General features: G+C 59.5%; 1 protein-coding gene across 5 annotated transcripts in view; it reads right to left on the bottom strand.

The window, feature by feature from the left end:
- Positions 1-452: 452 nt before the first annotated feature.
- SGSM1 (small G protein signaling modulator 1) overlaps positions 453-22,757 on the bottom strand; it is a 33,733-nt gene continuing 11,428 nt past the window's right edge. For 2 of the 5 annotated variants that reach the window (XM_065692397.1, XM_065692395.1), the window contains 22 exons: positions 18,929-19,091; positions 18,030-18,182; positions 17,450-17,517; positions 16,963-17,108; positions 16,423-16,554; positions 15,813-15,937; positions 15,370-15,437; positions 14,806-14,969; positions 14,270-14,399; positions 11,863-12,001; positions 11,421-11,485; positions 11,090-11,235; positions 10,614-10,742; positions 9,856-10,038; positions 7,771-7,842; positions 6,503-7,081; positions 6,259-6,383; positions 4,505-4,587; positions 4,098-4,207; positions 3,797-3,893; positions 3,282-3,449; positions 453-2,956 (listed from right to left, as the gene is read on the bottom strand). In XM_065692397.1, the coding sequence (XP_065548469.1) occupies positions 2,868-2,956; positions 3,282-3,449; positions 3,797-3,893; positions 4,098-4,207; positions 4,505-4,587; positions 6,259-6,383; positions 6,503-7,081; positions 7,771-7,842; positions 9,856-10,038; positions 10,614-10,742; positions 11,090-11,235; positions 11,421-11,485; positions 11,863-12,001; positions 14,270-14,399; positions 14,806-14,969; positions 15,370-15,437; positions 15,813-15,937; positions 16,423-16,554; positions 16,963-17,108; positions 17,450-17,517; positions 18,030-18,182; positions 18,929-19,091 (3,134 nt within the window). In that variant the 3' untranslated portion in view covers positions 453-2,867. Of the gene's footprint in view, positions 2,957-3,281; positions 3,450-3,796; positions 3,894-4,097; positions 4,208-4,504; positions 4,588-5,714; positions 6,058-6,258; positions 6,384-6,502; positions 7,082-7,770; positions 7,843-9,855; positions 10,039-10,613; positions 10,743-11,089; positions 11,236-11,420; positions 11,486-11,862; positions 12,002-14,269; positions 14,400-14,805; positions 14,970-15,369; positions 15,438-15,812; positions 15,938-16,422; positions 16,555-16,962; positions 17,109-17,449; positions 17,518-18,029; positions 18,183-18,928; positions 19,092-22,757 lie in introns of those variants that run through there. The other 3 variants (XR_010615515.1, XM_065692396.1, XM_065692398.1) reach the window with 3 other exon arrangements.

The following is a 22,757-nucleotide window of genomic DNA, read 5'->3' as shown; positions in this document are numbered from 1 at the left end:
TCTGATCAGCCGCGGGGCGCAATGACTTCACTCCCATGTCAAATGACCCACCGTATTCTTGGGACTACCCGATTTCCTTGCAACCCACACCAAGCCTCAACCCTGCAACTGCCCTTGCACAAGCTAATCCCAGGGCTGGCACAGAACCCGCTGGAGCAGGTCTGCTCTGTGCAACTCAGCCCCACTGCTCAAACAAAGCCTTTTGTAATGCTTTCTCCTCCTTTCTTTCTTCTTTCCCAGTTTTAAGGTCAGAACTAAACCCAGGCTGAGGTCGTGATGGGGGCTCTGCTCTGAGCCTCCTGCTGCTGTACCAGAGCAAGTCTCACAGTACAGGGACAGTGACAGATTGGCACATCATGGAGTAGGTGCTATAGGAACCACACAGTTCTTAGAAGCAAAAGAGTTCTTCTCCCTCCCGCCCCCCTCAAAAAATAACCCACTAAATTCGCATATTTCTCTCTATACCATATATATATATCATATAGACACACTTTTCTGGTAAACATTTACAAGATATTGTAAAGAACATTGAAAAGATAGATCTCCATTTGCATAACAAAGCACACCCACGTACTCCAGTGTACAAGGACACACAGTAAAGTACAATCAAGAAATAAAGACTTCTTTTCCCCAGAAGTTACTCAAAAGACACTGCTATCGAGCGGCCCAGAGACACCCTCGGTCAACACAGAGCAAATACGGTGCAGAATTTCTTGGCTCTTTCTGTGTGAAAACCAAGGAATTAAAACAGAAGCTTGAAAGATAAAGTGTCAGCGATGCTGCCTGGTAAGACTGCGTAAGCTCACCTGTTGGTTCTGGCCCCTCAGAGGGGAGGAGGGAGCATTTCCCTTCCCCTTTGGAGAAGGGGATGCCTGTGCTGGGAGGCAGAGGGAAGAGGCACAGCCTGCACTCGGCTTTGTGGAAAGATGGGAGATACCCACACCAAGTGCAGAGCCGAAGCTCAGGGGCCTCTGCTCCCTCTGCTGCTGCAGACCAAGCACTCTTCAGAGACTTAACGCAGACAACTGCTTCAGGAGATCTCCTAGATTGCTGGTGCACATCTGCTTGTCGGGGTTACGGGGAAGGAAAGGCTTCCCATGGCTGCAGCCTCCAACGGGTTCAGTTTGTGCTGCTGGCCCCTGGGTTTCCCAGCTGCAGGCTCCCTGCCCCAGCACGACAGAGGGAGCAGCCGGTTTGCTGGGGAGCTGCAAACCACTTCAGCATGCCCCAGAGCTGCTCCGCAGCAGCAGCCTGCCCTCCTGCAGATTCACATCCCTCTTTATTCCTGCAAGCAACGTCTGACACACGCCACGAGTAAATACAGAACACGGCACAGACAGATGCTCCAGAGAGGGAAGGGCCCCTTTTCCCTTGGGGTGAGCAGCACGCCAGCAGCAAGAGAAGAGCAGAGCCTTACCTTGCAGAGGGGAGGAGAGCACACACACACATCATACATCACACACACATCACACATCATCACACTGCATGGAGGAGAACACGGATTTTGCAGCAAAACTTGAGAGCAAGAACCCTACAACCCAGCCCCTTCCCCGCTGCTGCGAGCACGGCTCCCGGCAGCCCTGCGGCCATCGCAAAGCCTCCCTGGCTGCACCAGAGCTACCAAGCACCCACCCCTCTCCTTTGCCTTTAGTGTTTGTACCTGAGTTGAAGAATGAATCCAAACCCTCCTTAGCGCAGCCCTAGCACGATGGGCACCCCTGCTCTCACACTGGCAGTGCTGGAGAGGCACCTTATGCAGGGGCCACAGAAGGGCATCTTCCAACAGCAAAGCCCACTCAGGGACCTCGGGCTATTTTCCTCTTCACAGGCATTGAAAGAAGCCCACCAAGACCTCGCTGGAGACTTACAGTGGATGTAAGGGGCTTTGCAGCCAGCCCCACAGAAACCCCACAGGCACCAAGGGGATTGGCTGCACTGCCCTGCTTGGAGCAGCTGGTCCTTAAATGAGCAGAGGAGACAGGCACCTTCAGAGGGAAGGTGAGGACAGACCTCCCCAGGAGCTCTGACCTGCCCACCGAGGAGCGCTCCGTATCAGAGGAACCAGCCTCCTACCACGAGCAGCTCGAGTAAGGCAGGTAAGAAAACCTCGGGTCTAGAGCTCCCAGAGGAGGATGGGACCAGATTTTCCAGTGTTCGGAGAGCATCAGAGAGGCTGGGTTTGACAGAAAAGCCCAATGCTGAATTTGGAGCTCTTCTGAAAACCCATCCGGAGCTGAAACTCCCATGTGCTCGGATGCTGCAGTAGCAAACAATGTGAAACCCCCAGGGGGAGAACACAGCCCTAAAAATAACCCTACAGGGGATGCGCTGAGGGACCAGACCAAAGGGGAACTTCTGTGATCAAAGTCCCTCTGTTACTGCAGAACCCCGTGATGTTGGTCACAAACCGAGCCCTGGCAGCACCGGGCCTGTGGAGCTGGTTCCTGGTGCCACGGGGCAGCGCCTGCCCAAGGAGCAGCTCCATCCCATTGCAGCAAAGGCTGCTGAGCCCAAGGCAGCCCCAGGGATGGGGGGCAGCTCCCACACCCCCAGCTCTGCCTGGGTGCTGGCGGCTGCCTCGGCAGTTTTTGTGTGCTCCCAAAGCAAGTCCTCAGCACTGAGATGCAGTTGCACAGATCTTTGGTTAAGTCACTGAAGGCGGCTGCGCAGACGTGAGCCGGGACCACTGGACCTAACACTGAACACAGCACGTGGAGAGCTAAAAGGGTACTTCCAGCTTAGACAGCAGCATGTGTCCAACTACCTTGTATCCACAGGCATGGCACTTGGAGGAGGAGGAGAAGGGGAGGAAGCATTGGAGGGGCATCCCGGCTCCTTGTCTGGATGTCTCGTCTTCCCCCTGTCCTTCACTTGTTCTCAATCAGGGTCTGGACTTTATAGACGAGGTCCCGAGCCAGCTTCAGGATCTGCTTGGTGTTGTGCCGCTCGGCCATCTCTGGAACACAGACAGGAGGAGGATAGACCCGAGCACCCTGCGTCCTGGGGAGCCCCCAGCCCCGAGCTCCAAGCAGGAGCTGAAGCCACAGATCCCTGCCCAAGTTCCCAAGCACCGTCCCTCACAGACACCTCAGGAGCCATCACTAACAGCTCCTGTGGGGGTGATTACAGCCCGCAGGAGGCACAGCCTGCACCCACAGCTCCCATCGAGCACAGCAAGGTGGGCTCTGTTCTAACATACACCAGTACGGCCCAGATGACCGTCTACAGTCGGACACGTGCTGCCTGCACCCGAGCGGCTGCCCGGGAGGACACAGCTGTACCATTGAAAAACTTGATGATGTCTGTGAAATCCATGTTGTTCTCCAGGATTATGTCCCGGTACATTTCCACCAACGCCAGGGCTATGAAGAGCACGTAGTGAGCAGAGGAGACATGTGCAGCTGCCCAGATGGTCTCCCAGACGGCAAAGACATCATCATACACCAGCTCTGGAACACAGGAGAAAGCCCAGCACTTACTGCACCAGCCCGGGTTTCCAACCACCCCGACTCACAGCAGCCCTGGGAAGCTGCTGGTGGTTCCTTCCCCCCGGAACCTGCTCCTGGTGGAAGCAATAAGCAACTCCTCCCCGGGACAGATCTCCCGGCTGCCGCGGGTGCCGCAGGCTCAGGACACAAACCCAGCCGCTCTGGAGCAGCGGGTGCTGCACCCAGAAAAGCCCCAGCTGTACCAGGGCAGAGCAAACCAGGAGCATGTGGTCGAGTTCAGACAAGCGGAGCTGCAGAGGGCATGCAGACCTCGCCTTCCCTCTGCCCTTGCTGGGCCGGGCACACACCTCTCTTGAAGTCCAGGAGAAACCAGCGGTAGCAGAAGTAGAAGTGAGTGTAGTCACCGTTCTGGTGCATCAGCTCGAAGAGCTCCGAGTCCAGGATCTGACGAGGAAAGCAAAGGGAAGCTCAACGATGCGCACTGGAGGCAGCAGCCATGCCCCTGCCTGCTCTCCTCCGGTCCCACTGCAGCTTCCCCCCAGCTCCTCCCTCCTCCACAGTCCTGGCACACGGTACTCCAGGCTGACTCTCCAGCCTCCTGCTCCCCACCACGGCATGAGACCCCCATCCCAAGCCCAGCCTTGTTACCTGGATCAGGGATCTCATGTTGGCAAAGTGGGTGTCCATGGCTCCTCCATGGGGGAAGTTCTGATTCATCCTCTTCATCAGCTCAGTGAAGCAGCTGAAGGCCAGAGCCTCTGTGCAGGGAAGAGACAGTCACTGGGGCTGCAGGGACGCTGCTGCATCCTCACCACCACAACCACAGCAGGGACATCCCTCCTGCTCCACACAGAGCCCAGGGACAGACAGCGCAGGCTGCAACAAGCACACACCGTGCCCAGGCTGGGCTCCTGGGGGTCACTGAGCACCAACACAGACGGAATCCCGCTGCTGCACAGCTCTGAGCACGGGACAGCTCAAACGGTCACCTCCAGCCCAGCAGATCCCCCCTGTGCTCCCTCGAAGGTCCAGGGAAAGCAGAGGCACCCACTCACCATCATCCAGGATGACCAGGAGAGGGGCCAGCAGGTCACACATCCCCTGCACGTAGCCAATCTCAATGTGCTGCCAGATGTAGCTGTGTGAGAGAGCAGGAAAGGAGGCCCATGAGCCCCCCCGTGCCACAGCCGGACACCTCGCATCCCAGCCTGCCTCTGTTCCCAGGACTCCGGCATTCCCTACCTGCTGCCACCAGCACAAGGCTGTGGCTGCCCCATCCCTGGCAGTGCTCAAGGCCAGGTTGGACACAGGGGCTTGGAGCAAGCTGCTCCAGTGGAAGGGGTCCCTGCCCGTGGCAGGGGTTGGGGCTGGAGGAGCTTTAAGGTTGGGGCTGGAGGAGCTTTCAGGTCCCTTCCCACCCAAATCGTAGAATCACAGAATAGTTTGGGTTGGAAAGGACCTCAAGATCATCCAGTTCCAACCCCCTGCCATGGGCAGGGACACCTCACACTAAACCATCCCACACAAGGCTTCATCCAACCTGGCCTAGGACACCGCCAGGGATGGAGCGCTCACAACCTCCCTGGGCAACCCATTCCAGTGCCTCACCACCCTCACAGGAAAGAATTTCCTCCTTAGATCCAATCTAAACTTCCCCTGTTTCAGTTTGAACCCGTTACCCCTTGTCCTGTCACTGCAGTCCCTGATGAAGAGTCCCTCCCCAGCATCCCTATAGGCCCCCTTCAGGTACTGGAAGCTGCTCTGAGGTCCCCTGGGATTCTGTGATTAAGCTCCCATGGTGACTTTAACAAGCCATGCCTGGCACAGCCAACGGCCACGGCATTGACCCAGGGCCGTGCCATGGCCATTGCATGGAAATCAGTGTGGGGAGGAGCAGAATCAGGAAGCACAGCAGGGGGGGGTGGCTGCCCAAAGGGCAGAGACTGAGTGTGTGTGAATCCACCTCTCACTCGCACTCTTCCCCCTGAACTCATCCTCCTGCCTCTGTCTTCACAACGTTCCCGTTTCCCCTCCCTGGACCCCATGGCCCAGGGAGCAGGCAGCCTGTGGATATCTTCCCATATTTGGTAGCAAGGCAAAACGGGCTCCGAAAGGGCTCGCATCCACTGCTGGCACAAGGGAACGACCTTTCCCAGCCTGCCCACTCCAACGCCTGCTGCACCGCGGGCCTTATCCCAGCAGCGATCTCCAGCCTGGCTGTCCGACGGAGCGACAGCTCTAATGCAACAGCAGCTTCTCCTCACGTGTGCAAGATGCTGAGCTGGAGCTGCGCCGAGCTGCTGAATGTCACACAGCAGCCCCCCAGTCCCAGGGACTGAGCGAAGGGAATCGGACACCCTGGTCCTGGGTAGGCAGCAGCCACTCAGTGGCTTTGGGCTCACCCTCCTTAGCACCACAGCTCTGCAGGCTCATCCTCTTTGCGTTTCCCAGACACATTCCAGGGAGCAGATGGGCTGCACCAGGTCCAGAATGCCTGAGCATCCCCGGGGAGCCTCTGCTTTGGCCAAGACACAGCAGGCAGCGGGCAGAGCACAAAGGGCAGGGTTCTGGGCTCCTCGGTGCGAGGTCCTGGGGCTGTGGCCCCGTTCTGGCATGGGGAGGGGATGATAAGAAGCTCCCCACGACCCAGCAGTGTGCACCTGAGCCCAGAACCCCCCCGTGTGCTGGGCTGCACCCCCAGAGCGTGAGCAGCAGCGCAGGGAGGGGATTCTCTCCCTAAAGGGGCTCCAGGAAACCCGGAGAGGGGCTTTGACAAGGGCCCGAGTGCCCCCCGGCCCCCAGCTCCCACCTGCACATGATGTTGCGCAGCTTCTCCAGGTTGGCGGGGGTGAAGTACCAGTAGTTGCGGTCACAGCGCTGCACGTCCTTCTCGATGCGGTGCAGGTTCACCGTGTACATGTCCAGGAGCTCTGCCTGCCCAAAGCGAGCACAGAGCCGGTTTGGTTTTAAATGGAAACCGAGAAGAGAGCTGCAGGAGGGACAGGGAGCAGAGAGCGAGGCAGGGCCCGCGCAGTGAACAAGCCCATGCTCACCGAGTAGGTGACACCCGTCGAGGAGACAGCAGCCGTCGCACTGCTGGCCAGATCAGCTGCGGGCAGAGAGTCCAGCTGCGGGTACAGGCTCTCCATCTCCGGCTCCTCGGAGAGGTTATCCTCACTCTCCACCAAGCTCTGCTTCTCGGCTTCGCTGTCTGCCCAGCTCTCTACCACGGGCAGGGCCACACGGTCCCCATCACGCAGGACCCCCGAGGAGCTCCCCGGAACAAAGTCCACGCTTCCACCGCTGCGGAATTCCCCTTCCAGGCCATCCGGGCCCTGCAGCTTCTCCTCCTGCCGTGCACCACCGGGGTCCTGCGGGGCTGGCGCATCCGCCCCCCCCGCCTTTCCCTGGGAGCTGGCCGAGGGCTTGGTGGTCTCCAGGGCACTGTCCTCGTTGCTGAAGCTGCGCTCAGAGAACCCCGACGCGATGGAGAAGTTCTGGGACGAGGGGTGGCCGGAGTCCGGGGAGCAGGCACCGTTGGGCACCGTCCCGTTGGGGATCTTGCTTTGTTTGCCATCTTCCAGCTGAGCGTCTGCTTCGGGCTGCTCCACCTCATCAACAGACTCAAACACCTGCAACGCAGAGCCCCCGGAGAGTGAGCAAAGCCCCGTGCTCAGCGCAGGGCTGGCGACACGGGCACTGCGGCCCCAGGGGCTGCGCTCAGCAGTGGGGAAGGAGGAAGATTTGCTCGACATGCGCAGGGCTCCTGCAAGCACCCAGCGCAAGAGAGCCCAGAGGACTTGAGGGCATTTTAATTTGCCAACGCTGTGCCTGGCTGCGGCTCCATGTCTTTGCTGTAGTGAAAGGCACCCAGCTCTGCCCCATTTAAGCAGCCTTGGAGGGTACGTGGGCACATCTCAGCCTCGAGGTTCCCCTGCCTGCATTGTGGCAGGTTCAGCGCTTGATGATTTACACAGCTCGGACCCACAGCCCCGGCTCCGAAGGACCTCACTTTCCGCAGCACAACACAGGGAGCAGAGCATCATTCCCCCAGCCTGGTTAAACCCACGGAGCAGTTCAGGGCCCTCAAGTGTGAAAGCCACACGGGGCTGGTCCTGCAAGCCCCGGCCGGTGAGCATCACCCACCCCCGGCACTGCGTGGTCCTGAGCCGGGTGGCACCGGAGGGTGCTGGGTGTCACTCGCCTCCCCAGCTGCTGCTCTGTCTGCCAGCAACCACCGTGGGCATCGGCCTGCCCGAGCTGGGGCCGAGCGCCGCAGGCTGCTGGGTGCCCTGAAGGAGAGAGGGGACCGGGGGCTCACCTGGGTGCTGGAGCTGGAGTCGCTCTGCAGCCGGGCGTGATTCTGTCGGCCGGAGCTGCAGCTCTGCGAGGACTGAAAGAGAGAGGATGCTGAGAGGGCAAAGAGCACGGGGAGAGGCCGAGGCCACGCTGGCAGAGGTGGGCACGTCTGCAGGCACAGAGCCGGTGAAAACACACCCCATAGACTCTCACACTGGACCCATGCGAGGCGTTCATGTCACACAGCTCTGCCCTGCACATCAGCCCCAAGCCCAGCGCCTGCCCCAGCCTGCCACTGAGGGCCTGTGGAGGCGATGACAAAGGCCAAGCCGCCGGCCAGCCCCACACATGTGGGTCTGAGGGAACCGCTTCCTTCTGGCCCCTGGAGAGCCCACGCTGCCTCCTGGAGAGCAGGTTCCTGCAAACCCCTGTCCGAATTTGGCAGCGTCACAGCTCGCCCCATCCTGGTTCACATAAACCACGAGGTCACAGCCCATAAACCACCCTTCCGAGCACATTAATGGCTTTTTCCTTCTCTTAAAGGACAAGCACTGATGTTTTAAGCCAGGCTCGGTTGAGGCAGACCCTCTAAAAGCCAACTGCACCCTGTTCTGGCTCCCAGCTGAAGCACAAAAGGAAGGGTTGGGCTTTGCTGTGACCAGCCGAGTGCTCTGCCCCATGGATTCCCTCTGGGCAGCCAGCCCCCTTGCCATCCAGGCCATCCCAGTGCCAGGCTTATCCCGGCACAGGAGCCCGTGGGGCTCGGGATTCAGGGACATCAGGCACAAACAATAGAGCTCTCAGAAAGCAGAGCCCTGTGAGCTGGAGCTTCCCCGCCTCGTGCTGTGGGTGTTCACTGGGCAGGCGCTGGTGCGCAGAGGAAGGGGACAGCTTTCCTCCATTGCCATGGGAGCGGCTGCTAACAGGAAATGTCAGGGCGAGATGGGAAAAGGGAGAACTTGTGTGTGTGCGCTCCGGCAGCTCCCTGCCCCGGCGTTCCCAGCACAGGCAGAGCTGGGCACGAAGCAACAGCAGCGGAGATGCTGCGGGGGTCACAGAATCAGGGAATGGCTTGGCTGGAAGGGACCTTAAAGCTCCTCCAGCTCCAACCACGGGCAGGGACCCCTTCCACTGGAGCAGCTTGCTCCAAGCCCCTGTGTCCAACCTGGCCTTGAGCACTGCCAGGGATGGGGCAGCCACAGCCTCAGCACCCTCACAGGGTGCAGCCCCCTCTGCCCATCCCCTGGAGAGCGGAGCCGTCCGCTCTTCACACAGACCCTGGCTCGGATTTGCCTTCCTCCGTCTCCCCCTGCACTAACCCACACTCGGGACTGAGCTCATCCCTTTCCCGAAGCATCCCCAAAGGAAACCAAAGGACTCCAGAGCTGCACCTCCCGAGCCCTTTCCAGCCTGGCCCTCCCCGGCAGCACGAGGTCGATAACCCAGCACCGCTGAGCCGCGCTGCTCTGCCCCAAGGGCAAAACCCACAGGGAAACGCTCCCTGGACTCTGTTGCCAGAGCAGCCTTTCCTTTAGCAGCCTTTCCCCCCCACACCCCTTGGTGTGGGCTCTGGATCTGACTCCTCACTGCACCGCTGGAAGCCAGACCCATGGAGCTGGGTGCCGGCAGAAAAGGGAACATGGAGAAGGCAACCGAGAAGCCCACTCGGCTGCTTCACAGCCCCTCAGTGCCAGAGACGTCATCTTCCTCCCTGGGTGAGCCCCTGCCCTCTCCTCCCTTCCACGCCTGCCTCCAGGGCCTCTGTGCCCAGCAAGGATGCCGACCTGGTCAGGGCTGCTGCAAGAACCAAAGCACATTTGTTAGACCCCCAGTACAGCACTCGGACCAAAACCTCGTGGCTAGCGCAGCACCACACGCTATGGAAACGGGGGTCATGCCATGGGAGATGCCTCCTCCTGCTTCTAAACACTGCAAGAGCACATGAAAGGTGGGTAAGAAAGGCCCAGCCCTAACGTGCATGGACCGCAGCGAGCGATGAGGTGTGGAGGCAGACACAGGGCAGGGAAGGAGGGCGAGCAAAGACCAGGTACCCCATAGCGGAGGCCGACACGAAGCTGGGTGAGCAGAGCCCTCCCCGCGCCCTCACCTCGTTGCTGATGGTGGAGTCCCTGTGCATCATCCTCTGGAGGTGGGAGTCCAGGCTGGCCCCCGAGGAGCACTTGGCCAGCGCGGCCGCGTGCGACTCCTTCTCCCGCTGGCGGACGATGGCCTCGCAGCCCAGCCACTGCGCCATGGTGTGCTCGTAGCACGTGCGCGTCTGCTCGTCCGCCTGCCGGGGGGGTCAGACACAGGCGCTGGGAACGCTGTCCTGGAGGAGCCCGGAACCAGCCCCCCCTGCGGCCCCAGCCCTGCACAGGGACGTGCACGCTCGTATGACCCACGGCTGAATGCAGGTCACCCAGCCTTGTCCTTGCTGTGCAAAAAGGATGTGGATGGGATGGAGAGGGTCCAGCCTAGGAAGGTTGGAGCAGATGGTCCTCGAGGCCCCTTCCAGCCTGGGATTCTGAGATCCCGCCATCTGCACGGTGCCAGCCAGAGCCTGACCCACAAAACCTCGCAAAATCAGGGTGGAAGAATGAGCACCCCTCTCCTCCCTGCCTGGTTATGTCGGAACACAACCGAGCAGCAGCTGCACAGGGGGCCCGAGCTTGCTCCCATCAATTCCTGCTTCCCCGAGTCCTTCTCCCACCTCCTGCCACCGCAGTACAAAGGGGACACAACACCCAGCGGGTTCACAGGGTGGGCTCTGGCACAGAGGCACTTCAACTGTGAAGTGCCCAGAGCGCATCAACGCAATGCACAAGGCTGCTGAGCGTCTCCATCCCCTCCTGCACCCACACCGACCTCCTTCCTTTCTGCCTCCGTCATCCCGAACTGGTAATGGCCCAGCAGGAAGGGCCAGACAGCCTTCCTGATCTCGTGCTGGATCCCGCCATAGTAGATCAGCCGCAGCAGCTCCTGGTCCTCGTAACTCTGTGCGGAGAGCTCCGAGTCAGTGCACACACAGCCAGGGGCGCAGCCCATCCGCTAACACACACAGGGACAACCACGGCCTGGCCATGCTGCCTCCCGGCGCCCCGAGCGCTGCCCAGACACTGACCTCCACAAAATCCCTGCCCGCTCGTTGCAGACGATCTCTGAGATCTCTGCTTGGGCTTAAGCAGAGCCAGAGGCCCCTGCGGGTGCACATCCAGGGAGAGACTGGCCAGGAAGCGGCCACCAAACCCACCCCAGTAACGATGCTGCAGCCGCTGAAGTGATGCTGCCCAGTGCCTGCCAAGCCCCCCGCAGCAGGAATACCCCGGGAGTGCCGGCCCTACCGTGCTGTCCTGCAGGTATCTCTGCCAGATGTCCACGGTCAGCCCCGAGCTGGCGTTGCAGGGCACGTCAGGGGACACGATGTTGTGGTTCACCAGCGCCGAGAGGTGGGTGCGCACCGTGGAGAGGTGCCTGCAATAGGCCAGCCCTGCACCGGGCCGAAGCAAACATTCAGCCACGGAACCCGCGGAGCCGTGAGGATGCAGAGCAGGAGAAAGCTCGGATTGAGGGCCCCTGAAAGGGACCCTCAGCACCACTGCTAGTCCAGATGCCAGGACCTCGTGCTGTGCCCACCATGCAGCTCAAGGCATCATGGATGTGACAAGTACTCACAGCCGTAGAAGGCCCGGGAGAGGATCTGGTACTTCATGTTGTCACACAGGAGCTTCAGCGGAGCTCTGCCGATACAAACACATCGGATGGAAGGAGAGGAAATGCTCCGTGCGTCCCCACAGCCCCTGCTTTGATCTGACTGCTCCAGCTTTGCCTTCAGAGGTGCCCATGGACCCTCTGCTCAGCCCGAGAGCAGCAATTCCTGCTGCCAGGACACGGCCACAGAGCAGCTGAGATGTCCCAGATGTGGGGACGAGCCCCACTTCAGGCTGGACACGTCCCACTGGCCCCTTGAATGGCCCCTGCCCAACCAAGCCAAGCCCGAGGCTGGAGGCAGCACTCGCACTGTGCCGGTTCCAGCCTGGCCGGCAGCCGAGCTGCCTCCTGTTACCCTGCCCCGTGGCACCTGCGGTTCCCAAAGCACGCAGCGGAGCCGCTGTACCTTTCGTGGCTGCAGCCGTTGGGAGGCCCACCATCGGAGGAGCCACTCTGGGAGCAGGAGGAGCAGGAGGACTTGCGGGTGCTGGGTTGCCACATGGGAGGCAGAGCGGAGCCTGGTGCGTCCATCAGGTCCTGGGGCACTGCGAGGGCAGAGAGAGGAGCATCGGCTGCTGCCTGCGCTGCCCCCAGGCGAGACACAGGAGGCCCGAGGGGAGAGCTTTGAGCAGCAACGGCAGCATCGCATCCATGCAAGGAGGCTCCAGCCACCGGGTAGGACCCAGAGCAGGTAATGACAGCACCAGCACTGGGGAGCTCAGGAGAAAGGGAAGGAAACAAAGAGGATTGATTAAAGAGAGCAAGAGAGAATCATCTGCTAATAGATACAGTGCCTCCAGCAAGCTCATCTGGAGCTGCTGTGGGCTGGCCAAGGGGGAGAACAAGCACCCAACCCACGGAGACTGAGGAGAAGGGGCTGCAATAGATGTCACACAGATGAGGAGAAGCAGGAGTGAAATCAACCGCTGTCCCAGGAAGAGTGGATCACCGGAAGGGAAAAGCTCCCATCTCTCCAGCATTCAGATCCCATCCAAGAAGCACAGGGAAAGAAGGGAGCATCCCAATCACACAAGAGAGAAAGATTTGCTGACGAGGTTGAGCGGGACAGGAGGAGCAAGGAGCTCTTCCTGTTGTCACTTGCTCAATCCCTGCTGAAACTCGGAAGTGCTATTTCAGTGGCCTTGGACACAGCTCAGGTACGGCCTCACGCTGGTCATGCTGAGCAGCTTGGCTGCTGTCCTGCCTGGAATAGCTCCTGCCCTTCAGTCTTGGGCCTCCCTAGGAGAAGGTGAACTGTGGGATGGAGGAAGGAGAATGAAGAATAATCCTATTGACTCCTCCTTGGAAATGAAATCACGGCAGAAATTCCATCCTCCAGACGGGAGAAGGTTCCTCCCTCACCCTGGCTCTCACCAGCTCCCTGGTTGTGATGCCGAGCAACTGATCCTGGCCACAAAGATGTCGAAATATCCCCGTGAAAGCCTCTTCCCTTCCCCTCTGAGCCGGTGCTGAGGGGTTGGTGGCCGTCAGGACAGCTCTGCAGGAACTGTCAAGTGACAACACAGGCGAGCAGCAGCACCGGGCACCACCAACAGCCGCATTACACTGATGCCGAGCGGTCCCCAGAGGGGCAAAGGGAGGTCGGGATGTGATGGGGAGCCTCAGAAGCCACTTAGGGGTCACCACCGTCCTGCCCGCAGCTGCAGTCCTTGTGCTCCTCCCTCTCATTGCACTGATGGAGATCAGAGAGGCGAGGAACGGCTGAAAATGACCATTAATGGGAACTAGAGCCACAGAGAGAGGACAAAGGCACAAATCAAAGGGGATAAAGGCGGAATCCATCGAGAAGAGAGAACTGATGCAGTTCCACCCCCTCTGGGAAGGTTCACAGGAACCTCACAGACTTGGATGATGCCAGCTGAGGAGATTGCAGCAATTCATTTCACTGAAGCCTTGGCCCCCAGCATGGAATTAAGGGGTAGATCAAAAGGAAGCTGCAGAAAGGAGCATCTCCATCTGGTATTTTAGCCTCAATCAGATCTTGATCTGACTCACTGAATTGTGTTAGTCAGCTAAAGGCAGGGAGAACTAAGTATAATCTTCACTGACGTTACGGAGGAGGCACAGGAGATGCGATTGCTCCCTTCCAGCCTCAAAATTACAAGCACGAGTTTCTGATCCAATTTTGTAGCTTTTAAAAACCCCTCCACAAGTTCCACCACACTCTTGGTTTCCCCCTTATAAAGTCACCCATGATGCTCCCAGAAGTCAGGAACTGGTATCCCAAGGAAGAGTGAGGACAAATGCACAGTCATTTCAGTGAGCACATTGCTCACATCGGTCCCAACCGGGCATTTGGTTTGGTGAATCCAGCAGCATCCTCTCCTTTGCCCTGTGGGCCAGGGAGCGAAGAGACACAGCTCAAGCCTGGCAGCACCCAGAGAAGTGCTGTCATCTCTCCTTTGCACTGCAGAAGGAACATAGATGGATCTAATGCAGCACTTGCTGACCCGGCCTGGGGATAGCAAGAGAAGAATCAGCCCTGGAGGCTTGTGATGGTGAACAGTGACCCCCAAGGAACGTGACCAGAGTGCCCCTTGCTACTGAAGTGATGTGCAAGGCTTTCCTTCTTGTGGCCTCTTGTGCAGCTGCAGGGAAGGACTCCCCAGCAAGTGAAAGGTTAAAACAAGTAAACCCCAGCCCATACACGATTAAAGGCAGCACCGCTACAAGCAAAGCCCATTGCCCCGGAACCACCTCCTGGCACGCCGCGCCATGCGCCTGTCAGTGCTGCACCCCTGCCTGCCCATGCACCCCACAATAACCCACCCAGAACACTGCCTGGCGCTCACCGAATTCAGCCTGTGTCCCCGGGTAGATGATCCTGAAAACGTAATCCGTGGCTTCGTCATCTTCCTTGTCGGAGGCAGACTCGGAGGAGCCCTGGGGGCTTCGCTTCCGCAGCTTGGGAAACACCTTTCCCTAGGGGAACAAAGCCTGATCTTCACGAGCCACCCCACGGGTCAGCATGGTCGGTGCCTCGCCTGCCAAACTCCTATCCCGGATGATGTCTGCACCTGCCCTGTACCGAAGCAGCCCCTGGGTTGGGCACAGAGTGTGCACAACCATGCAGCACGGCCAGCTCCATGAGAGCCAAAGCTATGATGCCTGATGGCCAGCACCTCCTCCCTTCTGATTTGCCCTGGAGGGTCTCTAAGGCCACAAGCTAAACCAACCTGACACACTCCAAGCCCATCTGCCTTAGCTTCGGGAGGCTTCTTTCAAACCAGAAGCCACTGATGTGGGACCAAGGGTCCTCCCCATCGTCTCTGCTCCGAGACGCTCCCCAAGGGAGCACAGCAGGAGCCCGCAGTGCCCTGGTGCCTACCTTTCCCCGCTGTGACCAGAGGGGTGGATCCAGCTGCCCGTGCGGCAGGAGCCCGTTCTCCAGGCAGGACAGGAACTGCAGCAAGTGCCCTCCTCTGGGAAAGCGCAGCGGAGGCCTCTGAATCCCATCCTGGCTCACCAAGACAACCGTCCCCCCGCTGTCTACTATTAACAGTGAGAGCAGAGAGGCAGGAATGAGGGACACATCACCAGTGAGACATGCAGGGGCAGGCAAGGAAGTTGAGGGAATTGTCCTCCTGGTACGGAGAAGGAAGAGCCTTCCTTGCCTGGATTCATCTCCAAGTCCATTAGAAGTCTGGAGGCCTGGAGAAGGCTTGCCTAGATCCCACCCTTGAAAGCCATGGGGCATCGCTCTGCATGGAGCACCTCCCAGCTAAGAGCTGGTTTAAAGTCCTCCTAGAACACTTACACAGTGGTGACCACCCAGACCTCTGGACACCGGCCCTGGACCTCGGCTGAAGCATCCCCACACACGCACTCCCCAGAGGTAACAAAGCAAGTGCCAGGGTGCCAACACCCTCCAGCACCCTGGCTCCAGCCTTACCTTGCTGGTGACAGTGCAAGTACACGATCTCCTCCAGGCGAATAGTCATGGCATAGTCCCAGTACACACTGCAACAGAGAGAAAGGAAGCTGTGAGCTTCAGCGATGCGAGAGGCTCTGCCTCCGTTCGCATCAGCTCCAGCTATCCTGGGGAAGCCACAGAAAGGATGAGGTCCCAGCAGCACAGCGACTGCCGCGAAGCCAACCTGAGCGACAGCGTCCCTCCAGAGCACCAGCACAGCACCTCCTCACCCCACCTCCTGCAGCCCACCCCTCCCAGCTCAGGCCTCCTTCCCCATCCCTTCCCCTGTTGCAGACTCCGGGATGATCGTTCTGCTCTGCAGTCATGGGGAGCACTCACTGATGGGCTTGGACACCAGACGCAAGCCCTGAACCTGGGAACATCTCCCTCTCCTCTGCCCCCATGCACTGCGAACCAGTCACCTCTTCTCGTAGTCCAGATCCCCCACGGAGCCGTTCATCAGCTGGTTGGGAGTCCACTTCAGAGCCATGATGTCTGCAGTCTGGTGAAGGGACAGATAGCCCGGGATCGCCTCCATGTCATCTCGCTTGACAAGCACAAGGAGAGAAGCAGGTGGTGAGAGCGGGCTGGAAGGCGCCAGGAGCACGAAGCATCAGCCCCCGCAGGGGACCAGAGGCTGAGCCTGAGCTCTTTGGGTTCCCAAGCAGGAAACCCAGCGTGGGCCTGCAGAGCCTTCAGCAGAGCCACCGGGACGGCTCCTGAGAAGGCTGGAGAGCAGCCCGAGGCACAGCAGCTCCCCAGAAGCCATTTGCACCTCACTTGACTGCAATAAGCAGGCAGGGACAGGAGGAGGCATTTTGCAGCCTCTGGTCGCGAGTGGGCAGGAGAGGAGCCTGTCTGTACTCGGGCAGCAGCAGAGCTCTGCCATTCCACCCAGCAGGACCCCACCAAACCCAGGCCAGCCACTGCCTCCCCAGGTTAAAAACGAGCCTGTGCTTTCCTCCCTCAAACCTCCCTGGGATAGGCGGGGAGCAGAGCATTCGAGATGCAGATGCCCCAGCAGGTACTCACTGGCTGCACCAGGACGTTGTTCTTGCCATAGAGGAGCGTGGCTCGGGAATTCTGGTGCAGCGACTCCACGTAGTCCCTGGCAGACAGTGACGGCCGATCATCCATGCTGCCGCTCGAATGCCTCTTCTGGATCTGGAAAGAGATCCACCTACAAGCGTGAGCTGAGCTCAGACACCTCTTCCTTTCACAAAGCCCTCTTGAAGCTCATCCCCTCCTCGCTTATAAAGTCACTGCTGGAAATCACAGAATTACAGAGTCAGAAAAGACCTTAAAGTCCAACTTTCACCCTTTCCTTTTCCCTTGTGTCCTCTAAAAGGTTTCCTGGCTCTGGCCAAGCTCAATTCTGTACTTAGAGAAACCCCAGGGGTGGGCTTTGTCTGCAATAAACAGAGCAGACTTCAGCTGCCTTTCTGTTCACGCACGATGCCCTCGAAGGGCAGAGCCCCCCCGCTCGGTGCCCTCTTGATCCCACAGTGTCCACAGCCCCTGCTCCCAGCACTCCGGGCTGGAATACCCACGGAGCTGCCCTGGCACACTCACACAGAGCGCCGGGCGCTTGGTGGGCGAGTCCTGGCGACAGTGGGAGCTGTGGATGCGGTGCCTCTGCACCAGCTCATCCGCAGAGGGGTCCGTCCAGAAGTGGTCGGCGGTCTTCATCTTCGTGTACTCCAGCGCGCAGGGCCCCACTGCGCAGAGAAACCACCAACAAGGAGCCGTCAGGGCTGCCCCAGTGCCCGTGGTCACCTCTGGGAGCTGCAGAGCCCGGGGTCATCACAGAGCAGGGAATTCAGAGGGGCTGCGCAGCGCCGGCAGGGAGCAGACGGCCCCCAGCCCGATGGATACGTGCACCGCAGCACCGCACCGCTCCTCACACCCCAGCCTCGGCCCTGCTTCGCGCCCGTCAGCATCACTGGAGCTGGCGCAAGCTCAGCCTTGCCGCTCTCCATCTCTGTGCGTGGCGCAGCAGGACTGGGGACATGGGTTTGGAAAGCCAGCTACCAAAGCGGGGTAAAGAGGAAAGTGTTACCCAGTAAAGATGCAAGAATTGGCCCATCCACAGGATCCATCAGGAGAGCTTCTTTCTCATAGTACTTACTAGAAGAAATAAAAGCAGGATCTGTAGCATTTCAACCCCCTGGGACTACAGAATGGCTTTAAATCACTGCGATGCCCTTCTCTTTCTGTATCGTTCCTCGATGGCGAGAGGGCAAGGAGCCCTTAAGGGGCTGTTTCTGCTGGCTGTGAAATTCCTGGTGAACAGCAGCACGCTGCAAGCACCACCATCTCCTAAGAGAACACCCCCAGCACTGGAGATGACAGCTCCCCAGCACAGGGCACCCCAGCATGCAGCTTCCAGAGGACAAGGACATCCCAGTCCCTGGCAACCCAGCCATAAGCAGAGCAAGCGTGGCCTCAACTAAAGCTCCCTTTAACTGAGGGAGCGTATGGTGGCCACCAGCAGCAGGTAGCAGAGTCCCTGTGGTGGGCACAGAGCAACAACCGGCCTGTCCCATTCTCTGGCCCACCCGGACACAGCAGCACCTCGAGCACCATCAGAGGGGCAGATGCTGGCAGTGAGCCTGGAGCGGTCCCGTGCCAGCCCTCACCTGCTGTTTTCTACCAAGTAATGGACGATTTTATCCAGGACCTTTTCAAAGAGGGCCGTGCGGATCCAGAGGTGCTTGATGGCTTGAGGAGACAGGCTGGGCAGCTTCGGCATCTTGCGCGCATTCTCCGGGATGCCCTGGACCTGATTTCGTCTTTAGGGGTACAAGGGAAAAGACAACAACATCATCATTCAGCGCATCCCGAGGGACAGGAAGCCAGGGTCTCAGTGGTGACTGCAGTGCTCAGGGAACAGAGGGGAACAGGGCTCTGGACACCATTCCCTTCGTCTGTTCCACCCCCTGCTCCCAAAGACCCACATCTGCGTTTGAACACTGACTTCACTGCAGCAGTTTCCCACTGTGCAGGCGCCTTCACACAAGCCTCTGCCCCAGCCGAGTCCTCCAAGCCCACACTCCTTGTCCACTGGTGCCTGAGGACAGCAGTTTACAAGCAGAGAAGTTTATCCCAGCATAAAGATTCCTGCCCCCCGGTAGCGGCTCCATCCATCTCCCTGGTTCCTGTCCAAGGATGAGTAAGCAGTTCCCAAACGGAAGCTGAATTACTGCAGGTTCAAGCCCTGCATGCTGAGGCAGACCAAATTTGGTTCCAGCTGGCTTAGGGCTCTGGTCCATCAACTGGGACAGCTCAGGAGCACACAGGATGAGCTGTCCCTGAGCACGAGGAAGCAAGGACTTCTCCATCCCAGCTTAAACTACAACTGCAGCTCACAGCGTCCCAAAAGATCACCCAGTTCAGTCAAGGAATCAACACCCCAGGGCAGGACCCTGCTCCACCGAAGGAGCAATTCCTCCTGCAGAGGCTCAAGCTGGACACTGCCCTCCACAGCAGCACCCAAACCACAGCGACCTGAGGGGTAACATCAGTGCCGGTGCCTTACGCGTTCTCGATGAGCTGCTCCAGGTCCTGCACCTTCCTGCAGAGCTCCTCTGCCAGGGGAAAGCTCTTTCCCACCTTCATGAAGAGAGCTGCGATCTTGTTGCTGCGCAGGAACCCTGCTGCCCGTCGCTTCAAGCCGAACAAGACGCAGGCCTCCACGGCCGCTGCAACACAGCAAAGACGTTCCTGCAGGCACCGGCGGAGCTGGAGCTCACATCACGAGCCCCGGTCCCCTGCTGCAGCCGTGCCCTTACCCCACAGCAGAAAGGCTTCCCAGGAGGACACGGGTGCCATGTTCCACTTCTGCCTAAGCAGATGAGGGAACCCAGATGCCTTGCGACGCCGGCAGCAGGCAGCAGCACGGCTTTTCTGCCTGCAGGGGCATCAGTTCTGCCCAAGAGAGGCACCACTTCAGTGGTGCAAAACAGAAGCACGGAGGTTGGTGGAGCCTATTGGAAGTTTGCCTAATCTGAACAACTACTGCAATGGAAGCACACGCGAAGTGGGGAGCTGTGGGTGTGCCGAGATGTAAGCGTTTCAAAGGAGAGGTCACTTGTGCCTGCTAAAGGAGATCCAGGGTCTCTGTGAAACCACCCGAGGGACCAGTCAGGAGGAGAGGACTTGGCTCGTTCTCCCTTGCCTGACCAACAACATTTCATCACCTTTCAGGACTGGTGATGAAATGGGAACGTGCAGCTTTCGGACCACCCAGGTGGTGCTTCCATGCTGCCACCAGCGGTGAGCAGGGTCAGGGCTCCTCAGAGCACTTTGCTCATTCATTGAAGCAGAGCAGAGAGAGGACTCGCAGCGCTGTGCTCCCAGCCTTCGGTCCCAAACACCAGGATCGGGCTCTGCTGCCCAACACCCTCACTGCAAACAGATCGATGCTAACGCTGGGGAACCTCAGCACGCCCGGAGGTGACATCCTGCTGCCAGCTCTGTGCCAGTGCCAGCACCATCGCTGTGGTGGTCCCAGAAGAGCAGCGTGGCTGGAGCCACCGGACAGAGGGTGGCTTACACAGGGTCAGCGTGAGGGGCACCAGACCTGAGGTCCCTCTGCTCACTCAGCACACGAGTCCCTCTCCCTACTGTGCTCATCACAGCCACCATCGCTAAGGCGAAGCCTTGCACAGGGACCTGACAGCACCGTGCTTTGGTGAGTGCAGCAGGAACAGCCCACAGCGAGTGCTCAGCTCCCTGCACGGCTCCATAGAGAGCAGGGGCCCAGGCTCTGGCTCTGCCGGGGATGGGTAACGGCGATGACTCCACAGAAAGATGCGCACACGTCCAGGCTCCACCACAATCTGTTTGCTGGAGTCCCCTGGGATGCTCAGGATGGATGCCTGGTGTCAAACACTGACTTATCAAACAGGCTGATCAAAGCCCTGGAAAACTACCCAGCCCCACAGCTCTGCAGGGTATTGATCTGGGTCTGACACGCTCTCTGCTGCACCAGCACCCTCCTCACCCAGGCCCAGAGCCAGCCACACTGAGCCCCCCTGCAGCAGCCCAGCAGATGCTGATCCTCCTCTCGCCTGGAAAGGCTTTTTCCCTGCAGCTGAGCAACTCTATGGAGACATTAAAAAGAACCATTTCATGCAGACCCATCAACAGCAGCTCCCAGGCCTGCGAGATGCTCTCATTATCTCTGCCTTGCTTAGTGCCATGCCTGAGTTCACCGCGGAGCAGGCAGCATCTGAGGTGCTGCGAGACACATCCTGATGGCCAAAAGGCCTCCCAGCTCGCTCCAGCAAGACACAGCGGTCATCAGCAGCTCTGCTCAACGCCACGGCCTGAACCTCTCCCAGACTCCATTCCTGCCGGCAGATAACATGCAAACGGGCAGTGCCCTTGGGAAAAACTCCCCCCGTGCTTTCCCGAGGGCTCAGGGGCTTCAGCACCCAAACTCCTGGCAAAAGACTAAAGATGTTTCTGCGAGCTCCCCGGCCTCCACGACTCAGACCACTCGCACTGAGCAATAAGGCAGGCCCAGCACTGATACAGACAACAGACCCCTGGGCTCACGCAGGCCCCCAACCCTGCCGCCGGCTCCTCATCAGCATCCCAGGGCAGCCCGAACGTGACAGATGCCAACTCGCGTTTGTCTGCTCCAAACCCTTCCCCTGAGGCAGAGCGGGGCTGCTGGGGGCAGCTGCCCTTTCCTGCCACACCACTGGTCTCATCGAAGGGCTTTGCAGCTCACTGGCTGCACAGAGGAGGAGGAGGAGGAGGGCTCGGTGAGGAAGGCGGCTCTCCCAGGCTCGCCGCACGCTCTGCTTGGCAGGGAGGGAGGCTCTTTATGTCATGGAGAGCCGCAACACGAGGAAGGTGCACGGAGCACTCACAGGAGAGAGCAACAGCACAAGGCGCAGACACCAGAAGCCACTGAGAGCGCAGCAGCACCATGGAGAAGCCAGAAGGAGCCCCGGAGCCCCTCGTGCCTGGATGCCTCAGCTCCGTGCCTATAAATAATCGCAGGCTGCGGAGCCTCGTGCTGCACAGCAGAGCAGAAAATGAGTCACACCTTGATGCCTGCTCCGCTCTTTCGATGCCATTCTGCACACAGAGGCGCACGGGCCTCCAACGAGCATCCGCGTGTCATTCGTCTGAGGAGAGAAGGAAGGTGGCAGCATCCCTGCCCTCCAAAGCAGGGAAGGAGACCTCACAGCTCCCTTCTCTTTCTGCTCCCTGCCTGTGCCTGTGGATGCTACAGCCTTCCTCGGTGGTGACAGTGCTGCACGCGCCGCCCCAGCCTCCGAAGGGCCGTTGTCATCGCTCCCGTCATTCACTCCCCAGCCTCCACGCTAGAAGCTGCCCTTCAGCTCTCTGTGGGTTGCGGAGCTCTGGTTCCCCTCCACGCGCTGCCCACCGGCCCCAGGCTGGGTGCACTGACGTGCTGTAAGAGCTCTGCTGAGAGCCATGGGCACAGCAAGAGCACCAGGCTGCGGGGGGCACAGGCTGCCACCCCCTCCCCTGCAAGCCGGGGCTCCTGGTGCTGGAGCAGAGGCTCCCCAGCAGCTGCAGCCTCAGGACAAGGGGGGAGCTTCTTGCTTTTGCCCCTTAAAGAAACTTGCTCGACCTGGAGTGGTCCCTCCCAAGGCCCTTGCAGGTGTGCAGGGACAGCCAGCATCCATCCCCCCCTTAACGCTGCTTCTCTTTGGAAAGCAGGGAGGGCTTCCCAGCAGCTCTGTGCCCTGCGGGGAGGAAGTGCCCGGAATCTGCCCCAGGGATTCCCTACAGACCTGCAGGACCAGGATGAGCAGCAAGGCCGTGGCTGTTCAGAAGGCTCAGGCCAAGGGAGGACACGCCATCACCTGCACTCCATGGCAGCGCTCTGCGGCGCCAGCGCTGCTGCCTGCATGCTCAGCCATTGCCCTGTGTTGCCATAGGCACTACCGGGAGCAGGGAGCGCTGGCACCAGGCGGATAACACGGGAGCCACAGCTGGAAAACTGCGGAGCAGGCAGAGGGAGCACAGCTTCCTCCAGCACAGCTACAGGGCCTCTAACTGCTCCCATCAGCAGCCCAGTACAGGATCTTTGTCTTGCAAACTTCAGGGAGCATCCCAAAGAGGGCAATTCCAATCGGAACTGGGTGGCACTTGACCTCACACATGCAAGCAGGGAAGCACGAGTGGGTAAAACACTTGGCCCTTCAGCAAACTGCCTCCAGCATCTGCCCAGCGCTGTCAGTGAGCAGCAGCGCCAGCACCCACATCCGCAGCACCCCCGAGCAGCGCCTGGCAGGACAGGCACTGTGTCCGGCAGGGCAGTGCATTGCAAACAAGGGGCTACAAACAGCTCCTAAACAGCAAGGCTGTGTCCGAGCCAG

This window comes from Lathamus discolor, chromosome 12, assembly GCF_037157495.1.
Source record: "Lathamus discolor isolate bLatDis1 chromosome 12, bLatDis1.hap1, whole genome shotgun sequence".
In the NCBI taxonomy this organism is placed as follows: domain Eukaryota; kingdom Metazoa; phylum Chordata; class Aves; order Psittaciformes; family Psittacidae; genus Lathamus; species Lathamus discolor.
Note: the sequence above shows the minus strand (reverse complement) of the source record. Positions and strands in the feature narration are given on the sequence as shown.